Here is a 24,788-nt window from a genome sequence, read left to right as displayed (position 1 = left end):
AATGTATCGGGAAATGGTTGCCCAGGAGACCATTGCTGAGAAAAACACTTATTGTTTCAGCGCAATAACAGCCACACACACACACACACACACACACACACACACACACACACACACACACACACACACACACACACACACACACACACACACACACACACACACACACACACACACACACACACACACACACACACACACACACACATTGTGTATGGTGATCTGTGCCCAGACTTCTGCTCAGATTCAAAGTGTGTTCTCACAACACAATGGCCATATTTCTACAGTAAGGGACACACACTCACGTGCGTGTCCCTAACATGCTGAAGTCTCGCCCTCCTCCACTCCTCCCCCTCTTTTCTTTCTCAGCCAATCAGAGATACAGGGTCTTTGGAAGTGTAATGTGACACTGAGGCCTATAGGCTTAATAGTGGCCAGGGCTGTGTCACACACACACACACACACACACACACACACACACACACACACACACACACACACACACACACACACACACACACACACACACACACACACACACACACACACACACACACACACACACACACACACACCAGGAGGAGGTGGGAGTATGTTTCACACACACACACACACCAGGAGGAGGTGGGAGTATGTTTCACACACACACACACACCAGGAGGAGGTGGGAGTATGTACTGGGATGCTGTTGAGGATTAACCAGAGCGGCGGCAGGCTGTGTGTGTTACGGACAGGACTACACTCTACCTCTAACACATTGCATACTTTATCCTAGGGACCCACAGCAGGGACTAGTGAATCTAGGGACTAGAGGCCGTGTGAGGATCTAGGGATCCATCTGTGTTGTGACTGAGGAGACTGGATGATGCAGTGTGTGCTCTCCCTTCTCTCACTTCAGCTCAGTGCCGGATCACCATGCAGCTGTGAAGTTGGCCCCGAAGGGTCCAAGAAGAAGAAATCCAAGAACCTGTAAGTAACCAAACAACCTTTGATTGACTGTTTCCTGTCTTTGGTTTTCTGTCTTATTTTCTCTATAGTTGAAAATGAGAAATGTCTTTGTGTGGTCAATGGGAAATCTCATGTCATGTGTTCTAGCAATGCAGATATTTGATCAAACTAGCATTAATAATGCTGCTTTATGGAGTTTCCCTATTTGACGTAAGCAGGATACCTGAACATGGTTGAAAAAGAGAATGTCCCAAAAATTGGGGTTTCTTTTGTTCCCCATTCTTGACCGTGAATTAAACTCTGAATACAATTTTGAAATTGTTGTAGATCTATTAACCTTTATAAGCCAAAGACAAAGATCTTAATTCATTATTGGGGTAGTGTGGTGTAACCCAATTTCTTTTTCCTTATACATGGATTTCCCTGCTGTATACAGTACAGTGTCACCTCACATTAATGCCATTATCCTTAATGCTATTGCCTCATGGCTATCAGACACAGCTCAAGCCACAAGCCCAGGCATGCCATCCTCTCTCCCATACACTGTTAAAACAGGTGTCAGATCCACTGTTGAATGCTAATGTTTTGAATAAGCCTATGAGGGTATGTATGTTAAGAGGTGTGTGCTCATTGAGACAGTGAATGGCTATTGAGTCTGGTTCAGCAGATTGGCGGATTGGGAGTCTTAACCGAAATAAATCCCTGGCCTGAAGGGATTGTGAATGCATTGCACCATGGAGTGGAGAGGGAGAATTAACTTCATCAATGGCAGATGATCTCCATTCACTTCCTTAGGTGTTAGATGGTATGTGCGTGTGTGTGTCAAATGTGTATATTGTGAAATTAGCGTGTGTGTGTGTGTGTGTGTGTGTGTGTGTGTGTGTGTGTGTGTGTGTCTGTGTGTGTGTGTGTGTGTGTGTGTGTGTGTGTGTGTGTGTGTGTGTGTGTGTGTGTGTGTGTGTGTGTGTGTGTGTGTGTGTGTGTGTTGTAGACCTGGAACCATATACTATTTCAAATATCTCAATTACTTTCACATACATTTGAAGTAAGCATTCAGATATATTTGATTGTATTTTGAAATACATTTGGGAAGTATTTGAAAATAGTCAAATACACATAGTCAAATACACTCCAATGCATTTAACACATATATTTGAAAATAGTATTTGAAATAATGTAGAACTTCAATTAAATGCTGAGTCTCAAATAGCTGCCTGTCCCTTTAAATTCAGCAAATAAATGTCTGTTTCAAATAAACACGGGGTCTAAATGAATTGTTTGCAAGGTTACCATGAATTGTTTCATGTTTAATGTTTAATTTGTTCCGTTAAATAATTCAGTAATATATATTTTTTTATAGTAATCATCTGTTTTTATCGCCAGTAAGAAACTGCTAGCCATTGGCTGCTAACAGCTGAGAACATATAACATGTACACAAACATGCATACTGATGCCACACACTCACAAACACATACACTTTCACACTCACCACATGCGCTGCTGCTAGTCACTTTACCCCTACCTATATGTACAGTACATAAACTCAGCAAAAAAAGAAACGTCCCTTTTACAGGACCCTGTCTTTCAAAGATAATTCATAAAAATCCAAATAACTTCACAGATCTTCATTGTAAAGTGTTTAAACACTGTTTCCCATGCTTGTTCAATGAACCATAAACAATTAATGAACATGCACCTGTGGAACGGTCATTAAGACACTAATAGCTTACAGACGGTAGGCAATTAAGGTCACCGTTATGAAAACTTAGGACACTAAAGGTCACAGATATGAACACTAAAGAGGCCTTTCTACTGACTCTGAAAAACACCAAAAGAAAGATGCCCAGGGTCCCTGGTCATCTGCGTGAATGTGCCTTAGGCATGCTGCAAGGAAGCATGAGGACTGCAGATGTGGCCAGGGCAATAAATTGCCATGTCCGTACTGTGAGACGCCTAAGACAGCGCTACAGGGAGACAGGACGGACAGCTGATCGTCCTCGCAGTGGTAGACCACATGTAACAACACCTGCACAGGATCGGTACATCCGAACATCACACCTGCGGGACAGGTACAGGATAGCAACAACAACTGCCCGAGTTACACCAGAAACGCACAATCCCTCCATCAGTGCTCAGACTGTCCACAATAGGCTGAGAGAGCCTGGACTGAGAGCTTGTAGGCCTGTTGTAAGACAGGTCCTCACAAGACATCACAGACAACAACATCGCCGGACCAGACAGGACTGGCAAAAGGTGCTTTTTACTGACGAGTCGCGGTTTTGTCTCACCAGGGGTGATTGTCAGATTCGCGTTTATCGTTCAAGGAATGAGCGTTACACCAAGGCCTGTACTCTGGAGCAGGATCGATTTGGAGGTGGAGGGTAGGTCATGGTTTTGGGCGGTGTGTCACAGCATTATCGGACTGAGCTTGTTGTCATTGCAGGCAATCTCAACGCTGTGCATTACAGGGAAGACATCCTCCTCCTTCATGTGGTACCCTTCCTGCAGGCTCATCCTGACATGACCCTCCAGCATAACAATGCCATCAGCCATACTGCTCGTTCTATGCGTGATTTCATGCAAGAAAGGAATGTCAGTGTTCTGCCATGGCCAGCGAAGAGCCCGAATCTCAATCCCATTGAGCACGTCTGGGACCTGTTGGATCGGAGGGTGAGGGCTAGGGCCATTCCCGCCAGAAATTTCCGGGAACTTGCAGCAAAGGACCTTATGAAGATGCTGGAGGAAGCAGGTACAAAAGTATCTATATCCACAGTAAAACGAGTCCTATATCGACATAACCTGAAAAGGCCGCTCAGCAAGGATGAAGCCACTGCTCCAAAACCACCATAAAAAAGCCAGACTACGGTTTTCAACTGCACATGGGGACAAAGATCGTACTTTTTGGAGAAATGTCCTCTGGTCTGATGAAACAAAAATAGAACTGTTTGGCCATAATGACCATTGTTATGTTTGGAGGAAAAAGGGGGAGGCTTGCAAGCCAAAGAACACTATCCCAACCGTGAAGCACGGGGGTGGCAGCATCATGTTGTGGGGGTGCTTTGATGCACTTCACAAAATAAATGGCATCATGAGAGAGGAAAATTATGCGGAAATATTGAAGCAACATTTCAAGACATCAGTCAGGAAGTTAAAGCTTTGTCACAAATGGGTCTTCCAAATGGACAATGACCCCAAGCATACTTCCAAAGTTGTGGCAAAATGGCTTAAGGACAACAAAGTCAAGGTATTGGAGTGGCCATCACAAAGCCCTGACCTCAATCCTGTAGAAAATTTGTGGGCAGAACTGAAAAAGCGTGTAGAGCAAGGAGGCCTTCAAACCTGACTCAGTTGCACCAGCGCTGTCAGGAGGAATGGGCCAAAATTCACCCAACTTATTGTGGGAAGGTTGTGGGAGTCTACCCGAAACGTTTGACCTAAGTTAAACAATTTAAAGGCAATGCTACCAAATGCTAATTGAGTGTATGCAAACTTCTGACCAACTGGGAGCCTGGTGCAGGTCTACAATTTTGTTTCTGGTGTCCTTTGACAGCTCTTTGGTCTTGGCCATAGTGGAGTTTGGAGTGTGACTGTTTGAGGTTGTGGACAGGTGTCTGTTATACTGATAACAAGTTCAAACAGGTGCCATTAATACAGGTAACGAGTGGAGGACAGAGGAGACTCTTAAAGAAGAAGTTACAGGTCTGTGAGAGCCAGAAATCTTGCTTGTTTGTAGGTGACCAAATACTTATTTTCCACCATAATTTGCAAATAAATTCATAAAAAATCCTACAATGTGATTTTCTGGATTTTTTTTTCTCATTTTGTCTGTCATAGTTGAAGTGTACCTATGATGAAAATTACAGGCCTCTCTCATCTTTTTAAGTGGGAGAACTTGCACAATTGGTGGCTGACTAAATACTTTTTCCCCCCACTGTATATATGTATATATATATATAACTTTACATGCTAATGTTATTAGCCACTACTTGACAAAGAGTTTACATTCAGATAAAGGTGACACCCCTAGGCCATGAGATGGTTTACCTGTCATGAACCACTCCCCCCTCACAATGGTATCTCCCACCACTGTTTGATTGCCCCAGGATAGTATGTTTATACAGCTGAGGGTCTGAAAATGTCAAATGTGCAGGTGTTGAGAGGCATGTACCACACCTCCTATGAGCGAGTGAGTAAGCGAGACTGTGACACTAAGGTGTCTGTTCACAAGTCGTTAAACTCTTCCTCCAGTCTCCTTTTAACCTCATTTAATCTAATTTACTCAACAAAAGGCACATCTCAATAGGTGATCTAGGTCCTTTCCTATTTTGTTCTCGATTGCTTCTCTATTGTTCCTCAAGAAATTACATCACATTTGACCATCAGACCAACCTTGAATGCCCTTCTCCTTTACGTTTTCAGTTGTGTGTAAAAAACACTATTTTGCAATTTTTATTTTTATTTTTACCCTTTAGTGTGTGTACTTTACTATATTTATATTTATACTTTTTTCACTTTTCAACAGAAACATAAAAAATCACTGGACTATGTCTTTAATGTGACTCAGTCAGTCACACTTGTTCTGACTTGAGTCTGTACATGTTGAGTCTGTTGCTATCTGCTCTAAAAGGGGTTTCCGATAAGCAGTTTTCTGTCTAGCCTCAAATGAGCCAAACGTGACTGACCCAGTTCCAATATGTGTTTGCAATACCTACACCTACTTAACACTCACTCAACAACCAATTTTCATACTCTGATGAGGACACATAACCAGAAGTCCTATGACTAGCATAGACACTCACGCGCGCGCGCACACACACACACACACACACACACACACACACACACACACACACACACACACACACACACACACACACACACACACACACACACACACACACACACACACACACACACACACACACACACACACACACACACACACACACAGAAACACACAGAAACACACAGAAACACACCAGAGCTCTAACATCAAATATCTTGTAGCTAACTGCTCATCCATCTCCCCAGTGATACAATACCTCTGAATGCTATCTCAGGAATCTGACCCTCTCTCCGGGCTGAAATCCCAGCCTATTCACTGTGAGACGGAGCTCCGGGGAAATGAAATGTGACACACCAGATGAATAATCATGTATGCAACCACTTACACCATCAAGCATATGTGGGTTACAGTGCAGCCAGTTAGAGGAATGTAGTTGTAAGTTGTTGCTTTTGAGTAATTTCACAAAAGCATGAGTAGGGAGGATATTGCCGAAACTGGGAATTTACGTGTAGACGGGTTGGATTATAATGGAATTGTTTGGTTAGGGAAGTGTTTTCTTGAGGGTATTTGCATTTATATATCTGACATGTATCCAGTTAGTGGTGTCAGAGGAAGGCCCTAAAAATAGTCAAAGACCCCAGCCTCCCCAGTCATAGACTGTTCTCTCTACTACAGCATGGCAGGCGGTACCGGAGCGCCAAGTCTAGGATCAAAAGGCTTCTCAACAGTTTTTACCTGCAAGCCATAAGACTCCTGAACAAGTAATCAAATGGCTACCCGGACTATTTGCATTGGGTACCCCCCAACCCCTATTTTACGCTGCTGATACTCTCTGTTTATCATATATACATAGTCACTTTAACTATACATTCATGTACATACTACCTCAATTAGCCCGACTAACCGGTGCCAGTATATAGCCTCGCTACTGTCTTTTTACAGTTTTTTAAATTTCCTTATCTATTGTTCACCTAATACCTATTTTTTACTTAGAAATTGCACTGTTGGTTAGGGCCTGTAAGTAAGCATTTCACTGTAAGGTCTACACCTGTTGTATTCATTTCACGTGACAAATAAACTTTGATTTGATTTAGTGCAGTGGTTCACAAACTTAGTCCTCGGGACCCCAAGAGGTGCACGTTTTGTTTTTTTCCCTAGCACTACACAGCTGATTCAAATGATCAACGCTTGACGATTAGTTGAATCAGCTGTGTAGTAATCAGCTGTGTAGTGCTAGCGCAAAAACTAAAAAACAAAAAAACTGAAACCCTGAGTTAGTGTGTGTGCTACATATGCTACTTTGACTAAGCACTAGCTCTAGATGATGTTGCAATGTACTTGATTCAAACCTGTGACAATCTGTTAAGTTACTCAACTATGTAGCTGTAAACCGAACCTGTCTCTTGTCCTACTTCCCCAAATGACCTCTTCCTCTTCTTACCTCCTTGTTCTTTGTACCTCTTCACTCTCTCCATTGTTTTCCTTTACCGGGAGACTGAGTTCTGTCTGAAACTTGAATCCTTCTCTTTGGAAATCACGCTCCTCCTTTCTCCCTGTCTCTTTCTTTCATTCCTCCCCCTTGGTGAATACCTCTCACCCATCCCTCTGGGCCTCTGTGCGTGTCTTGAACCTTCCCAGACTTTATCTGCTAGTGATCTTACATTACCTCCTACTAGTCCAATGTCTGTACACTATGCACCCTTCAGTCTTCTCCGAGGCCCCCCATACATATGTAGGAGGCCAGGATATGAAGATGTAGACACATTCCTCTGGCCTAAAGCCCTAAGTTTAACACACATCTCCACTTACGTTCGTAGGGAGGAAAGCAACACATGAGAAAATAATGCAATATGGGCTTAATGCGAATGCAACTTGTTGTTTTGCAAAAATGGTGCATTGATGTTACTGGACATGTTTGAGTTGTGCGTTCGTATCGCACGTTCAGAAATCAGCCTGACCTGAATAGGATTAAACCTATTTAACCTAGCTCCTTGTGGAAAGGAAAACAATGACAATGTTGCGACAATGTTTACTGGTATTTAATAATCTGCTATCCAATACTATAATGGGTATTAAGGTTGAACTGCTAATTGCCTAAGTATTAATGAATGATCCTGGATCAGGGCGGGTGGCTGTGGCATAGCCTTACAAAACTGCTGTTTGGTTTGAGGTGGTTGTGTAGCTGGTGCCGGTTGATCTAAAATGCTGGTCAGTAGTACACTTTAAACCCCAATATGCTGTCATTACTCACATTTTTGGAGTAAACCCATTGCAATGAATATTTATGAGGACAGTTACTTAAAGTGATTTTCTAGTCATTACTCAAACCAAACTATGCCCATCCCACCACACCCACCCACAAACCCCGTTTGTGGGTGGGTGTGGTCAGGACAGGATCAGGACAGGACAGGACAGCACCCTAGTGTGGGACCCTGTTAAGCCCCAATGAAAGAGAGCAGTGTTCTACTGGTCATTGAGTCAATCTACTTCATACCCCCACTGTGAAGCCTGATTCGCTAACTGGCTTCACAATGATAATGTTGACCGTCTGAGCTAACCGGTCATAGAGAGCTAGATATTTTGGCTCGCCATGAACAAGGTAGAGGCTTACAGATGTAGGATCATAATTTGAGCCAGTTTGCTACAACAGGAAAATAATCCTGCAGCAACAGGAATTGTGGTATTATTATTTGGATTATAATGAATTAACTTTTTTTGTTGGGATTGATCCATTTCTTGTTAGGGCAAATCAAGTCTGACATTTTAAAGTGGAAATTACACATTTTAGAAGCCTTTTTAAACCTTGAATAAATACACTACAAGTTTGCATTTCTGTGCAGGAAAATTCTTAGCAACAAAAGAGTGACACCTGGTTTTCAGGTAGCCTATAGCTAGAGTCTATTGCAGCCGAACTGTTGTTGAAACGTTGTCAATGTTGGTGCAGAATTTCGGAGCCTCTGGCAGGTGCCTGCAGTGCAGATTTGATTGAATTCCAGGTGGAGTTCGTAAGAGGAAACAGAAGTTTTATCCCTTTATCCAGACAAGCTACTAGACCGGCCTCCCTCCCTCTCCTCCTATCCCTACCCATGCTTGTCTGGATGTAGCACAGCTGCTTCCCTGGGCAGTCCATATCCGCTCTGATCCCCTTCCATTGTTCATTGTCACCTGTGCTACAGGGGCCAGATGTTAGAGCTTCCCCTAGGCAACGATCCTGACACACCTACCGTATCTCCCCCAGCACTGACAGACATCCGGGCAGGCAACTCACACACACACACACAGACACATACCAACAAGCACGTACTGTAGGCAGGCACACATGCACGCACACACACACCCCAGACGAAAGGATAACATTACCCCAGACGTGCTAGAATAATATCCACCTGTTGTTTTGCTACATGACAGGAAAGATAAAATGTGGTGAATGTATTTGGGATTTTCTACTAGTTGTGATAGTGATTATAGTTGTCATATAGCTGAAGTAGTAGTAATAGCTCTACAAGGTTAGGTCATTAGAAGTTATTCCATCAGTTGTAATTGTCTAGTTTTAGGGTTTACTACTTGTTGTTGCAGAGGTAATAACAGGTGTAGATGTAACAGTAGTAGCTATTAACAGTAATTTATAATCAAATGGCCACCCGGACTATTTACATAGATTGCTGCTCCTCGCTGTTTACTATCTATGCATGGTCACTTTACTCCTACCTACATGTACAAATTACCTCGACAAACCTGTACCCCCGCACATTGACTCGGTACCGGTACCCCCTGTATATAGCCTCGTTATTGTTAATTTATTGTGTTACTTTTTATTTTATTTTTTAATACTTTATTTAGTAAATATTTTCTTAACTCTATTTCTTGAACTGAATTGTTGGTTAAGGGCTTGTAAGTAAGCATTTCACGGTAAGGTCACGATTTGATACACACTCCCCTATGTATTTATTTGGACAGTGAAACTAAACCTTTAAATTTGGCTCTACTCCAGCATTTTGGATTTGAGATCAAATATTTCATATGAAGCAACAGTACAGAATGTAACCTTTTATTGTAGGATATTTTCATACATATCTGTTTTACCATTTAGAAATGAAAGTACTTTATGTATCTAATCCCCCCATTTAAAGGTGTCATAAGTATTTGGACAAATTCACTGATAGTGTATTAAATTGAGTAAAAAGTGTAGTATTCAGTCCCATATTCCTAGCAGTCAAAGATTACATCAAGCCTGTGCCACTACAAACTTGTTGGATGCATTTGCAGTTTATTTTGGTTGTGTTTAGGATTATGTTGTGCCCAATAGAAAGTAATGTTAAATAATGTATTGTGTCATTTTGGAGTCACTTTTATTGCTAGATTTACAGCAGAAATATCATACCCCCATGATCTTTGTGCATCTGTACCTTTCTCACTCATCATTGTTCACAATTCATTCAAGATTATCTACAATCATGGTAGCATCCACATTAATGTAGAAATGTTCAGAATCATATTCTCTTCTTATTTACAACAAAAGTGACTCCACGTGCATAGCACTTTGAATTTATTTTACTGTTGGATTTTTTTGCCCTACCAAACTCAGAAGAAGAGGAGAATATGTGGTTTTCAAAAATGGCTTTATGGAATAGCTAGTAACTTGTAAACATTTACCCATTCCTATGTTAGTGCTATTTTAATAGCAATGTCAAATAATATATAACATTGGTGTTCAAGCCAATTCTATTATATGACTGTAGCCTTCCGTTTTTTAATTCCGAATAATGTATTGTGATGGTAATGACGTTTGTTTATGATGTTCATTATTAGTCTTTGGCTTAGGTCGCTAGCGAGCTACAGTATCTTCAACCTAGCCTACACTCTTAAAACTGTTTGGTTGTTTGGATGACCCAACTGCTGGGTTGCAGGCATTGTGTCACTTAGTTGCGTTGTTTTCTTTGAAAAGAGCCAGGGTGGGGGGCATGGCTTAGTAGGTGTGTGGCATACAGATAGTAATTTTAGGCCACCTGTGCGAGTAAATGTAATTCCTGTTAATCTGTTCTGTTGTATTGTTGTCACATGTTAAGGCTGAACACGGACAGTTTTGTAGCTTCGATGAGGCTTACAGAGGTGTATGACTTCCTCAAAGACTTCCTAGCCTTTGCAAATGCCAATATTGGAATAGCTACCAGTTTACTACTATATGTAATCAGGAATGTTAAAATTATATGTAATATGCATAAATATTCAAGGAAAATGTGTATTTGTAGTGTACAGGAATGTAGTGTATCATGAACAGGAATGACATTTACTCTCAGAAGTGGCCAAAAATAATTATCTGACAGCCACATCTCCAATAAGCCCCACCTCCAATCTTCTGATAGGCTGCCAATGCTACAATATGTTATTAAAAAGGCTCAGATTTCAACTCCTCCATCACAAAAAGTTTACTGTTTGAACCTTTACACTGGCAGCACAGTATCAGCGTATAAGGGTCAATCTGTGGTTCTTTGTGAAAAGATAGGCATCATGGCACAGGGGTTCTTCGAATAATCTTTTCAGAGGGATTCATCGAGGAACCTATTTGACCACAGGGGCAATCTTTTGAACCCCAAAAGGTTCTTCTGTCACGTTCCTGACCTGTTTTCTCTTGTTTTGTATGTGTTTAGTTGGTCAGGGCGTGAGTTGGGATGGGCAGTCTGTGTTGTTTGTTCTATGTGGGAGTGTGTTGGTTAATTAGCCTTATATGGTTCTCAATCAGGGACAGGTGTTATTCATTTCCTCTGATTGAGAATCATATATAGGTAGGCTGTTTTACACTGTTAGTTTGTGGGTGATTGTCTTCCGTGTCTGTGTATGTTGCGCCACACGGGACTGTTTCGGTATGTTTGTTCGTTCGGTTTTTTGTGTGGTCTGTTTTCCCGGTTCGTGCGTTCTTCGTGTTACATGTAAGTTCTTACATTCAGGTCAGTCTACATCGTTTATTGTTTTGTTAGTTAGTCAAGTATAGTTTGTTTTCGTCTTGTTTAAATAAATATCATGTCATATCACAACGCTGCGCCTTGGTCGAATCACTACTCCTCCTCTTCGTATGAAGAGGAGGAGGAACACCGTTACATCTTCGAGGTTCCTTTACTCCTAAGAGTGTATAAGTTCATTTTTCCAAAGATTTATGACACCTTCATATGGGGGGACTAGATATATAAAATGCATTCATTTCTAAATGGTAAAAAAGACATGTAGGAAAATACACTCAAATAAAATGTAACATTCTGTACTGCTGCCTCATATAAAACGTTTGTTCTAAAATCCCAAATGCTGGAGTTTAGAGAACAATACTTTTTTTTAGCTTCACTGTCCAAATAAATATATAGAGGAGTGAAGTTGTGAAATTAAAGCATTTACTACCCCATCAAATCCAGTCCGGGCTCTAATCTCTCATGAACAGACTACATCATCTGACCAATTACGCGAGACTTTAGTTCTGGGTTAACCAAGATTACCCAGGCTCAGACAATGCAGCTCCATCCTCTCAGAATAGAGCCTTGTGATTGGGTGAGCCCTGGGCCCGCCTCCCCTGGCTCCCGTACTATATAAAGCCACAGAGGAGCCTCTCCCGGGTTAGAGGAATGTGACAACTGAATTACCCTTGCCCTGAGCACATATACACACATACACGCACACATACACTACACATACAGGGCCTATACACACAGGACTACACGCAGGACCCTAAAGACTTGAGTCAATGTTCCCCGCTATGGTCGACTTCTCAGAGAAGTACCTGGAAAGGTAAGTTAGAACCCATGGGTGTTATTCTCTATGTGTGTGTGCTCTCTGCTGCTTTTAGAATAAATAGGGGGAGCGAGGGAAGGAGGGAGAGAGAGAGAAGGAAGGAAGGTGACGTTTTAGGCTCTGAGGGATACTACTCAAAAGCTGTTAGGAGGCTAGCTGACCTCTCTCCTGAATCTCATTTGCCAGTTGCTGGGTGAGAGGACTCACGTGTGCTTAAATCTATTTTGAGGACACTTGTATCTAGAGATTGGCCTTGTCTTTTAATAATCGGCCTGGATTTCCTAAGTGGTCTCTGTGGTTGGTAAGGTGAGTAATGTTGAGAATGGACATTTAAATTAGTTAGATGGCTTAGTTGGGTGTTGATTTATATATACTGAACATTGTAGGACAATTCCTATTTTCAGCATTTTCCTTGGTTGGAAAACAATGTACTACTGTATTGGAATTCAGATTCAAGCGCTCCTGAAAAGTACAGATTTATGTCTCAGTGTGTTTGCCTGCTCTGTTTTTAAACAGCCTACCCGATCCCATGGAATTACTCTGGAAACCCACATTCCTATTCAACCTGGTCTCAGAGCCTTTCATAATATTCTGTACTTAAATCCGAGACACTCCATTTAGTATGATACTGTATGTTACGTTTCATATGGTATGTATTCATTTGTGTATTACCATCACCCATTTCGTATGATATGTTGCAAATTAAAATTTGAATATTATATGTTCCGAATTTGCAAAACGTACAATATGTTGCAAATGTGCAAATCATATTATATGTTACGAATTTGCAAAACTTATGATATGTTACGAATTCTAGCTAGGTGGCTAACATTAGCTTGCTGGCTAACGTTAGCTAGGCTAGGGGTTAGGGTTAAGTTTAGGAGTTAGATTAAAGGGTTAAGGTTAGGATTAGGGGAAGTGTTAGCTAAAAGGGTTAACATTAGGGGAAGGGTTTGCTAACATGCTAAGTAGTTGCAAAGTAGCTAAAAAGTAGTAAGTAGTTGAAAAGTTGCTAATTAGCTAAAATGCTAAAGTTGTCCGTGGTGAGATTGGAACTCGCAACCTTTAGGTTTCTAGATGTTTGCATTATACCACCCTACTTTTATTTTCCCCTCAAGTAACCATCTGTCCTATGTAACCATTCCAAATGTTACATATCCTACTAATTTCAGTGTCCCAGATTTACATTTACTATGTTACGTCTAGTCTATGAGATCAGGCTGTCCTATTTAGTCTGTGAGAAAATAATGGGAGGACCCTACTGTCTCTTGCTCAATGAGAATGATGTTGTCCTCACAGTGGGGAAAACAGGGATATGTGCAGCTACACTGTGTTATGCAGACATACACACGCATGTATGCACGCACACACACACACACACACACACACACACACACACACACACACACACACACACACACACACACACACACACACGGGAGGTATGTGTGTATACGGTGCAGAGCCAGGCACATAACCTACTGCAAACAGCCAGAGTGGCGGACGGGGCAAAAACAACCCCAGAGTCGTTCACCTTGGGGTCTGGGACTACCCTTCTACCCTCTATCCTGACTTTAGTGGTTGGGCACTGCCTGGAGGTGTGGAGAGGGGATCCAGTACACACAGGGAAACAGAGCCACTGGGTAGAACAGAAAGGTGGGATGTAGAAGCAACAGCAGATGTGTTTTAACACGCCTGATTAACTGACATGGTTGAAATATCTAGTAGTTCAGAGCAAGACTTCATGCCCCAAACATTGAGTGATGACAGGCATGCGCTTTCTCTGATTCTATAGTGGGACTATTCAGTAAGAGCATTTTCTATCTTTTCTTGCTCCTATGCTACTATATACATTTATATCTGCATAATACCTCAACGTATAATTCTTTAATATAGTACTATACTATGTAATTACTTTGGTGTAGAACATTTCTAGTATGTCAGTAATGTTATTTGTCTCTCTATGTGATTTAACGTTGGTGTTGACATGCTGCCCCCCTATCACCCGTGGCTGTCAGTCAGTCAGCCACACTCTAGTACATCTACTGTACAGCTGCAGTGTGTCTGTCTGCATCTCCCCAGCTACCCAGTTCTCCCTTGAGTTCTGAGTACTTAGCTAGCTAGATATCCCTGGGAGCACGGCCCAGTTTCACACTACCAGGAATAGCCTGGAGAGAGGGTATTACTGTCGGTAATGTGAGCCAGGAGAAGTGGGAATAACATGGAGAGACCTGAGATAATCATGGTGCTAAAGACCCTCCAGCCCCCTCTACACACAGACATGCCACACACACCACCAGCCCGGCAGACAGGGAGCGTGGCAGGTGATAGAAGTATTTTCTGATAGCGGGTGCAATGAATGGGATCAGAGTGCATCCTAATTTGTTAATCTCCCAGAGAGGGATGTGGCTATCCTAATATAAGATTAGCCTGTCAGGTTTAGGGCTATGTTAAATGAAGAGAGGAACAGATTCACATTACTGCTCCTGGTGACTGGGAAATTAGCTAGCCGGCCAAGGTATGAGGAGTGGGAGAGGGGTCGATGGCTAGAGTGAGGAAAACATATTAAGACAATACAGATGTTGTTAAGGGCACAGGGCCAGGTGAACAGGAAGTTGTCATACTGCAACACACTTATTAGGCGACAAGATCTCGTCCAGGTATTTTGTCTTAATCTTTTCACTCTCTCACTCTGTCCCTTCTCACCTTCCATCGATCCCCTCCAATCTTGCCCCTTCGCCTCTCGGCAGTACCAGTTGTTCTCCCAGCAGGTTGTTTTTTCACTCGGGGTAGCCTGGGTAGCAGAGCCGTGTGGAATGTGTCCCCTGCCTGCCCTTTGTGGCTTTGTGTGTGTGTGTGTGTGGTGTCTTTACCCTGCTGAGTTTGAGCTCCTATACTGGCCTCTACTGTAACCCTCGGCCCCGCAGGCCCAGTGTATGAGCTAATAATCACAGCAGCAACGTGATGGATGGCCGTGGCCGGAGAGCTGCCATGTGCGTAGTATCCTCCTTATCACTGCCTCGGCCTGAGACGCGTTTCAGCAGCCTTACATGTCCTTGGCTCTCAATAACACTTATAGACCCATGGCACAAAACATCATTAGGCAGGTAGCCTAACGGTTAGAGCATTTGGCCAGTAACCCGAAAGGTCGCTGGTTAAAATTCCCGAGCCGACAAGGTGAAAAATTTGTTGATGTGCCCTTTAGTAAGGCACTTAACCCTAATTTGCTCCAGGGGCACCGTACTACTATGGCTGAACCTGTGAAACAACACATTTCACTGCACCTATCTGGTATATGTGACAATGAAAAACCACAAAGAATAGGGTAATCAACTACTGAAACATTGAGATGGTTTGATTTGGGTTGTAGGATGGTCTGCTAAGCAAAATGGCATTTACCTGCAGTTTTCATTACCATAGCGTATTTTATTATTTACTCTTTGTTACCATCTTTTTATACCAAGCAATTCAACCTTAGTAGACATTCATCTACGACGTTCAATTGTTGGGAATGGAGGACCATATCCCTGTAGTATCATGAACTAACCAGAAGGTGGCAGTGTTGAGTTGTATATTCAGCTACCTCTCCCAGTCCTCACTGACCATAGTGTTCACAGCCCTGTCATATATTTCCACCCAGCCTGGGCCCAGCGTAGATCACTCCACTTGTATTGAAACCAGACCTGCATAATAAATTGTTTCATTAGGTTTGCAGATATTTTCCAGGGCTCGTAAAAATGAGTCCCTCTGCTCACATGCATTGGCATAGCTTCCCTATTCGGCTTTAACCTCACATAGTTGAAACCCAAACTATGGTCGTGGACGCTAAAAATAGAGCAATCAAATAGATTCCACTTCTCTATGATGATTTTATGACTTTCTAAAACAGCTTTTTACTTGGGGTAATGATCACTTCAGACTGGTAAGTGTGGGTTGTTGGGAGGAAAACTGTGCCAGAGGTAGAGTGTAATGTTTTGAATGTTTTTCACCATACCAACAACCCAATTTTACTTCACTAACGTTAGCCCCTCATCTGGATAGAGCATGGTTTAATACAACCCTACTGTGGAATACTACAATCAAGCCCAATGCATCACCTATAGCCCTTTATGGTGCCTTGTTAAAGATCACATTGTGTTTATAGATGCCAATGGTTGCAGCCTGTCACGCAGATAGCCCTAAAATATCCACGCTGATCAGTACAGGATGTTAGAAGCAGATTGTTAAAATTCTTATTTTTTCTTCTTTTTACAATAATTTCTTCTCTCTCTCTGTCTGGAGGATCACGGTGCTGACTGATATTTCCTCACTTTCTCTCTCCCATCCTGCTGAAGAGATAAGACAGGAGAGAAGACATTGTAGCTCTCTATCGAGTGGCCTTCACACTTTCAGAGGCTTCTTTCTCGGCTCTGAGACAAACATCCCTCTAACCAGCCCCAGCTTGAGGGCATGTTGTTTTACTAGTCATTAATTACATTCTAACTCACACGTTTGGCAAGTTCCTCTCCCTGTCCTCTCCTCTTACAGACATCTTGAAAGAGGCTTCTTGTATACCTCCTAGTTCACCATCTACTCCTAGTCCCCCCCTTTTTCCTCCTTGAAAGAAATGAACTGCTCAGCTCCTGGTTGCCCTTGATGATGGGTGGTGGAGTCATCTTAAATAGTGGCCCAGGTTGCTTCCTGTTTCCTGCTTTTCGCCCCATCATAATATGCCTGGAAAACCCACAGAGGTGGCCTGGCAACACCATCCAAACCAGGCCCTTTACACCCACTAGTGACCACTGATGTCGTCTTTGCCTCTCCACCTTGGAGTACAGACACTGGGGCTCTTTCAGTTCCCAAGACTGGCTGTGGATAAGAACCAGGAGCTAAGCAGGGGTTTGATGATCAGGTGTTGGGAGAGGGCCTTTGAAGACTGGCAGAGAGAGGGCGAGTGTCTACTGTATGTGTGCGTGTGTGCATGTGTGCTTTTGTACAGTATGCGTGTTAGTGTGTATCTGTTTGTGTCAAATTAAATCAAATTAAATGTTACTAGTGTGTGTGTGTGTGTGTGTGTGTGTGTGTGTGTGTGTGTGTGTGTGTGTGTGTGTGTGTGTGTGTGTGTGTGTGTGTGTGTGTGTGTGTGTGTGTGTGTGTGTGTTTTCAGGCTCCAAAAATGGAACGCTGGGATCTTTTGTGGGTCCTGTGGTCTCACTGGGGCTTTTGCTGACATTAGGCCAGCTGACAGTGATTAGGACAGCGGCGCTTTAGCTAATAGCTAATACACAGTGGAAATCAACCAGGAAATGGGAGTCATGTGGGGTCGCGTCCCAATGAGGAAGCATTTGAGGTCAGGGGGAGGCGCTAGCAGCCACCCAGGGATTTGGGATAGCATGGAGGACTAGGGTTGGCATGCCCTCTCCGGGAGATGGGGATGGGAAGAGGTGTTGCGTTGTGTTATTGGTAATGTGGGTATATTTTGGTTGATGGAGGAAGAGGGGGTGTAGCTATGCCCCGTGTTCCGTCCCAAGGGCCCCAGCCCTGGGTTAGCTCCCTCTCTTAGGGTCCCTCTAGGCACCTGGAGAATGGTGTTATCGTGCGGAGGAATGAGGAGTGAGTCTCTCCTCCTTCACTGCCACATTCACTCACTCCCTGCCTAAGGACCTGCCAGGGGTAGAACTAGAGGAGAGATAGATTGAAAGAAGACATTGACAACGGAGAGGGAGAGATAGTATCTGTCTTCGCACTGTAACTTACACTGGACACTACTCTACTCTACTACACTTGAATATCCTGCTGAAGTCTGAAATGTATACAGCCATGGCACTTTTTCCCTTTTCTGGTTTTGAGCATATGGAACTGATTTGAACCGCTGGAGTTTGTTTTTAAAGTTGAACTGTTTCCCAGGACTTGGAAGACTCAACCCCATTTTCTGTGTCTCTTTCCCCCTTGGTCTGTCCCCATCTGTCTCTCCTTCTCTATCTCCATCCATCCATCCATCCTTTCTTTCTCTATCTCTTAGGGCCAAAGACATGAAGAACCGGCTTGCTTTCCTGAGGAGGAGGAATGAGTCTCCCGGAAGCAACCCACCCGGCAAATTCGACAAATCGTTGAAGTCGTCAGTAAAGTGAGTGTTTTGTGTATGACTATGTGTGTTTGTATGTTTGTCGGTGTGTGTGTGTATGTCCACATGGCCGCTTCTTGGATCTCACCCCAGCTGGTGATGCCTTGGCTCAGACAGACAGACATACAGACGAGTGGGCAGCGTGAAGAAGCACTCGTAAAGCCACAGAGAGAAAGACAGACATTAAGGAAGGAAGGAAGGGAGGAAGGAAGAGGGATATTGGATTAATTACGTCTTGATGTGTTTAGCGATTCCTGGTTGATCCGTAAGCTAAAGCGGATGTTATAGCTTTGTCCTACAGTTTATTTATGCTCCTTTTTCTACCTATTTAAATAGACAACGTTTTAGGGAGTTATCTGTATTATCATTAATGCACGTGTTTTGGCGGTTGATTTTGAGTTGAAATGTTGATGGGTCAGTTACGGGTCAGCTCTGCTAACAGACAGATAGGTCCAGTCAGACTGCATCAATATCCATGGTTACATATATGTCTATACTGTATTTATACTGTAGCTATGTGGCTGTTTTGATTGGCAAAACTGGTTGGTCCTAGACAACAATGGTTAATGTACAAGTCTAATGTGTAGTCTGCATGCTGTCATTGCGCCTTTAGAATATGCGTGCATGTATGCATTGTGTTGCATAATGCATTAAATATCTCTCAGCAACAGTAACAGAACGAGCAGGAGGTCCACTTGTCAGAATATGTAGTCATGCATTATATTATGCAATGATGTAGAGAGACAGGCATGTTTTGTCCACGGAGGGAGAGAGGGAGGTGTTTGGCAACAATGCATCAGAACTGGGAATTTCATTGGTTTGTATTTAATTGTTATATTCAATAGAACATAGTGCATGTATGTTAGGCAGACATTTATTTAGTAGGATATTTCATTCATTCACAAAGTCAGTTGCAACATTAACTGATAGAAATGGAAATAAAGTAGAAAATGGAAATATCTGGGCAAATAGGGTTATTATAATGGATTCACATGGTTGGGTCCTATTCCTCTGTTGCCATGTCAATAAGACCGCCAGGTGTGTTGAAGGAGAGGAAGCATATCCTCTATCTGAGAGCAGAGAGAATGAGGGAGGAAAGGGGAGGGCAGAAAAGTTGGGGGGTGGACCTTCAGCCTCAAACCCTATCCCCATTGGCTGGTTTAGTCCCCGCCCCTCCTCTGCCTCCTGAGCTGCAGTGAGAGGGAGTATAAGGTGAGACATCTAGTGGAACCAGTTAGACATACTTACGCACACACACTCATTCACACACGCTCACTCACACACAGCCCCAGAGCACCAGCGAGTGTGAAAGAGGGAAAAGAAGAAAGCGAGAAGAAGAAGAAAGGAATAGAAATTCCACAGAGTACTTGCCAAAGGACCACACTCCTTACCAGTCCAGTGTAGTACAGTGGAGCACAGGGCTTCGGATGGGTCACACCATGAGAAACCTGGCAGAGATGGGCTTGCTAAAGAACCGCTCCGTTTTCATTTGCAGGCCCACCCCGGAGGAGGCACTCAAATGGGGGGAATCTCTGGACAAGCTGCTGGCCCACAAATGTAAGTCTGCCTTTCCTTCTTACTCTTCTCCTTCTTTATTCTTTCTGTCCATTTAATCAATCAAACCCAACGGGATAAAGGAAATGACTAATACCCATCTGGGTTTGATTGCCATATGTTCCCATGTGGATCTGATTTAAGTTGAACTGAAGCATGGGGAACAATTGCATTGATCATGAATAAGGAACAATGTGCATGTGTTTTGGGGGGGGGGGTGGTATGGGCAGGAAATATGTTCATACTTGTTGCTTATGCAATGTGAATTCAGTGTGTGTGTGAGTTGTTGCTCCCTTGCTGTGAATGGGCAGTCTGTTGAGGCACTCTGCTGCAGCTCTCCCACTAATCCCGGTGGATGAATAGAGCCATGCATTAGTGTAGGGGGAGAGGGGACAGATTATGGATGGGCTGGGTGGCTGAGAGAAAAAGGACGTCAGAGTAGTGTTGCTATATTTGTATGATTCCATAATTCATATCCTTGGTCTGAGCGCTGTCGGGCTGGGATTCCAAATCCCCATTCAATTGTTTCTCTGTGATGACGTGGGCTCAGACAAGCCAACACCATTTATCCCTAACAGAGGACAGACAAGCGGCACAAGACTTTGATCCCAACTTGACCTCCTCTCTTTTTCTGCCTTTTCATGTTTTTTCTTACTTTCTTTATATATTTATTCTGGTAGTGAAGTCTCTCTCTGCTCCTGTAGTGTAATCGGTATGGGGGAGTTATGTGAACAGAAAGGTGCTGGCGACAATGCAGGGTGGGACTCGGCTTCCTGCTATTCTTACTCTGCCGATGTCTTTTCCTTAAGTCATTAACGACACCATCCCAGTAGCCAAAGCAACAGGAATAGGTTGACAAGCAAACGGACCCCCCCAGAACATGAAAGGCATCTCTTTGTACAGAGACAAGATGAAAAAAGACATGCCAATGAGCGGTGTCGACGAGAGGAAAATGTAACAGAGTGTAGTGTAGGGTCAGTGGGGTGATGCTGCGTAGTTGTTGTGTATGGGAGGTGACTGAAGTGTCTTGTAGGCGGCTGGCTTTAGTCCCCTTTTTAACAGTGTGTCTCAATGGACTGGACTACTGTGCTATTTAGGTAGTCTCCCTCACTGAGAGAGATGACGCTGTGTTGCCATGGCTCTCCAGTCACGTCCACTAACCCACACCTCTCTGTCTTCTTCCCTTCAGATGGCCTGGCAGCGTTCAGAGCTTTCCTGCGCACAGAATTCAGCGAGGAGAATCTGGAATTCTGGTTGGCGTGCGAGGATTACAAGAAGATTAAGTCGCAATCCAAGATGGCGTCCAAAGCCAAGAAAGTCTTTGCTGAATACATTGCCATCCAGTCTTGTAAAGAGGTGAGCAGCAATCCCCATACACATACAGACATACACCCAGACATACACCCACAAGGGATGACGGAAAATACCCTTCAACTGTAATGTCCCCTTTTTATACCTAAACGAGCTCTCCACTTGCTAACCTCAACCTCACTAATGACTGAAATGTATAATCCGCTCCTAACACTTCCCTGACAGAAACTAGAAATGAACTTGTTCCTGCTATAAATTGAAAAAGCAGTGATTTTGGCCAGCCCCCTCACCATTGTTCCCTCAACTAAAGATGTTAGGTGATGAATGTGTAATGCCTGTCAGAAGGTGCTCCCACAAAGGAACAAGTGAGCTGGAGAGGATGTGAGATCATGCCTGACAAACAGGTTTTCTTTGGCCGCCTGACATGCACCAAATAGACTCCCTCACTTTTCCCCTTTCCCTTTTTGTTTCAAACCTGGAGAGCCGAGTGGAAACTTCCAGTCAGAAATCAGCCCCAACAGCTTGAACCAGTTTCTGGTAGCACTGAAACTAACCTGCTATTCTGTCTCTTCCTTTCTTCCCCTCCCTGGTTCCCTCTCTCAGGTGAACTTGGACTCGTACACCCGAGAGCACACCAAGGACAACCTTCAGAATGTGACGCGCTCCTGCTTCGACCTGGCCCAGCGCAGGATATACGGCCTGATGGAGAAGGACTCGTACCCTCGTTTCCTCCGCTCAGAGCTCTACATGGACTTAGTCAACCAGAAGAAGGCCAGCACCACGTCCACCTCCTCATCGTCGTAAACACGCAGAGATCAAGATAGAAAGTGAGAGACGACGACGAAAGAGAGAAGGCAGAGACTTGAAAGCAGGGGGAGGTAGATTTTTTTCATGTTCGCCTTTTTGTTTTGTTTCTGCCTTCATCCTGTCCCATCATGAGTTGGGTGTGAGAAAGACGGCGAGCTAGGCCGTGGCACTGAAGGGGGTGTTGTGTACACAACGACCATGACAACAGGCTGATGGAGGGCGGATGGAGAGCCCAGTTAGGACAGCTGGTCACCGCCATGTGAGGGCTTGTCCAAGGGTTTCTCGGATCACTCTCATTGATCACTGTCTGTCGTTCATAATGACATATGTTAGTTTGTCCGTATTTAAGTTATCTTCCGGATGTACTGGAAAAAGGGTTGAAACCTCTGCAGACATGAAGACAGTCCAGTACTGTGTTGATGCAAATCTTTTATTTAGTAATTTTTTTGACATCCCCTATCCTCCTCCTCCTTTGGAGCCAGTTCAAATGCTGTTGGTACGATACAGAGGTTTGTTTTGTCCTAGTTTTTCCATGTCTCACAAAGCTTTCATGACCATTTTCAAATGGGCTTGCGAGAAAAAGGAGAAATTGGGTTGCTGGATCAATGTCTGAATGAAAAGACGTTTTTTGAGCTTTTTTCTGTTGTCAAGTTCTCCAATTCACGGCGTACACACCTCTTCAAGCACAGTCGGCATCTGTTCTGTTCAGCACCCTCTCACAGGGTCCCACCTCGTCGCATTCATCTGTTCAGCACCCTCTCACAGGGTCCCACCTCGTCGCATTCATCTAAAGAATACGGCAAAAGACACAGAGACAGAGAGAGAGAGACAGATGGAGAAAATCAAAAATATCAACAATGGAACGGACCAAAACTGCAAAAGCAGAAATGTGCCACTCACTCGAAAACATATTGGGGGGAAAAAAAGACTTGCTGCCTGTCTCCAAAGACTGTCGAAAAAAATCTGCAATTCATTGTAGCTCCACCTGGACTGAACAAGGCAGCATTCTCAGGACATTAAGGCACTTGACTATGAAGCTTCCAAGCTTGAATTTGTTTTTCATTTTCGTTTTTACACATAAAATGTTTTCTTTTTTTAATCGTTTTAGGTTCAAACCTGCACTCCATAGGTATACTGAGCAATACTGTTGGGAGGATGCTCTTTTCATAGACATAAAAAAGAAAAAAACTGCTTCACCTGTACAAAGGTTTGCCTATTTATTTAGATACCTTGCTGGATGCTTCACCCATTGCACTCAGCTAAAAGCGCTCCCTCCCCCTAACCATGAAACAGGTCCACCGCTGTCCTGACTTTAAGTGCAATATGTTATTGTTTATTTTCCTTTTTTGGGGGGATAAGTTTCAATTTTGATTGGAAAGACAATGGCTTGAGCTCTGTATTATACACTTTATTTGTAAGAGTCATGTTGCAAAATTCAGCTATAAGGTTGATTTACAGTTTAAGTAAATAAACAAGAAAAGATACATGAATTAAGCAAGTAATTCTAACTGTGTACCCTGGCAGCAGGCAGCTAGGGGTTAAGGATGTACATATAATTCTTTAAGAAAACAAAGAAAAAACAAGAAAACAATAGGTTTCGCATCGAGCTGGAACCTGGCTGTATCTATGTAAATATGAGAGACTCAAAGCTATAAGATGACATGTATTGTTATAAAAATGAGGAAGGTCCACCCTTTCCTGGTCATACAATGCTTGTCAGGAGTTTATGAAGTTTATGAAATGTATTTGATCATTTTCACTGTTTACAATTCAAACCCAACTCCTAAGATAGCAAGCAAAAAATAAAATAGAAATACATTTGGTGTCATTGCTGAAGATAAATAAAACAACCAACTGGTGAAATAATAAATCATGTCTCTGAAATGTCATTCGCTGTGAATTGTATTACATATCTGTATGTCTACGTTATTCACCTTTGGTAAATGTTGCTAATACAAAACATTAGCTGGGGCAGAAACACATGCATATCCAAGTACCTACTACAATCTGAGCTCCCATACTACACAACAGTGTGACAAGATAGCCTGTGTCCCTGGACTCTGTATTGTGTACATACAGTACAGTGTGTATGAATAGACCCCAAAAATAAACATCAATGGAAGAGCGGGCATTCCCTTGTAGTCCTTAGTTAAGTATAGTATGTCCATGATCTGCGAAGAACATGCACAATAAAGTATATATTATCTAATCTTGTCTTAGTTGTGCAGAGAACAACAACAAACAAAATTGACTTGAATTGAATTAAAAAAAGGGCTCCTTAGCCTTGTTAATACCTGGGGCTAACATGTGTCATTTGTCATCAAAAGCATTTCGCTGCATCATCTACAAACTGTGTACACGACCAATAAACTTTGATTTGATCGGGACAAAGGACGCATGTTAGAACCAGTGATAAACAGGTCTGTTGTCTTATTGAAGACAAAAGCCCTTATTTTTCATCATGGATCTTGTTATGGAGGCAGCTCTACAGGGTGGTCACTAGC

General features: G+C 43.1%; 1 protein-coding gene across 3 annotated transcripts; it reads left to right on the top strand.

Annotated features, from left to right (window-relative positions):
- The first annotated feature begins 863 nt into the window (after nt 1-863).
- On the top strand, nt 864-24,154 carry LOC120021198 (regulator of G-protein signaling 3-like). Of its 3 annotated transcripts, none has more exons than XM_038964846.1 (5): nt 864-969; nt 18,511-18,615; nt 20,108-20,169; nt 21,356-21,522; nt 22,081-24,154. In XM_038964846.1, the coding sequence occupies exons 1-5, from the start codon at nt 866-868 to the stop codon at nt 22,279-22,281; spliced, it is 639 nt and encodes a 212-aa protein (XP_038820774.1). In that variant the 5' UTR covers nt 864-865; the 3' UTR covers nt 22,282-24,154. The 3 variants fall into 3 exon arrangements, with proteins under 3 accessions (XP_038820774.1, XP_038820775.1, XP_038820776.1); XM_038964847.1 differs by lacking the exon at nt 864-969 and adding an exon at nt 12,351-12,506; XM_038964848.1 differs by lacking the exon at nt 864-969 and adding an exon at nt 12,611-12,815.
- The last annotated feature ends 634 nt before the right edge of the window (nt 24,155-24,788 follow it).

The sequence above is a fragment of the Salvelinus namaycush genome, chromosome 26 (assembly GCF_016432855.1).
Source record: "Salvelinus namaycush isolate Seneca chromosome 26, SaNama_1.0, whole genome shotgun sequence".
Taxonomy (NCBI): Eukaryota; Metazoa; Chordata; class Actinopteri; order Salmoniformes; family Salmonidae; genus Salvelinus; species Salvelinus namaycush.
The sequence above is the reverse complement of the archived record's forward strand: the minus strand, read 5'-3'. Positions and strand labels throughout refer to the sequence as shown.

Coding starts and splice junctions, on each gene's coding strand:
- LOC120021198 (XM_038964846.1), top strand. CDS start 866: ATGCAGTGTGTGCTCTCCCTTCTCTCACTTCAGCTCAGTGCCGGATCA. Junction 970..18,510: donor AAGAAGAAATCCAAGAACCT/GTAAGTAACCAA, acceptor TCTATCTCTTAG/GGCCAAAGACATGAAGAACC. Junction 20,170..21,355: donor CAAGCTGCTGGCCCACAAAT/GTAAGTCTGCCT, acceptor TCTTCCCTTCAG/ATGGCCTGGCAGCGTTCAGA.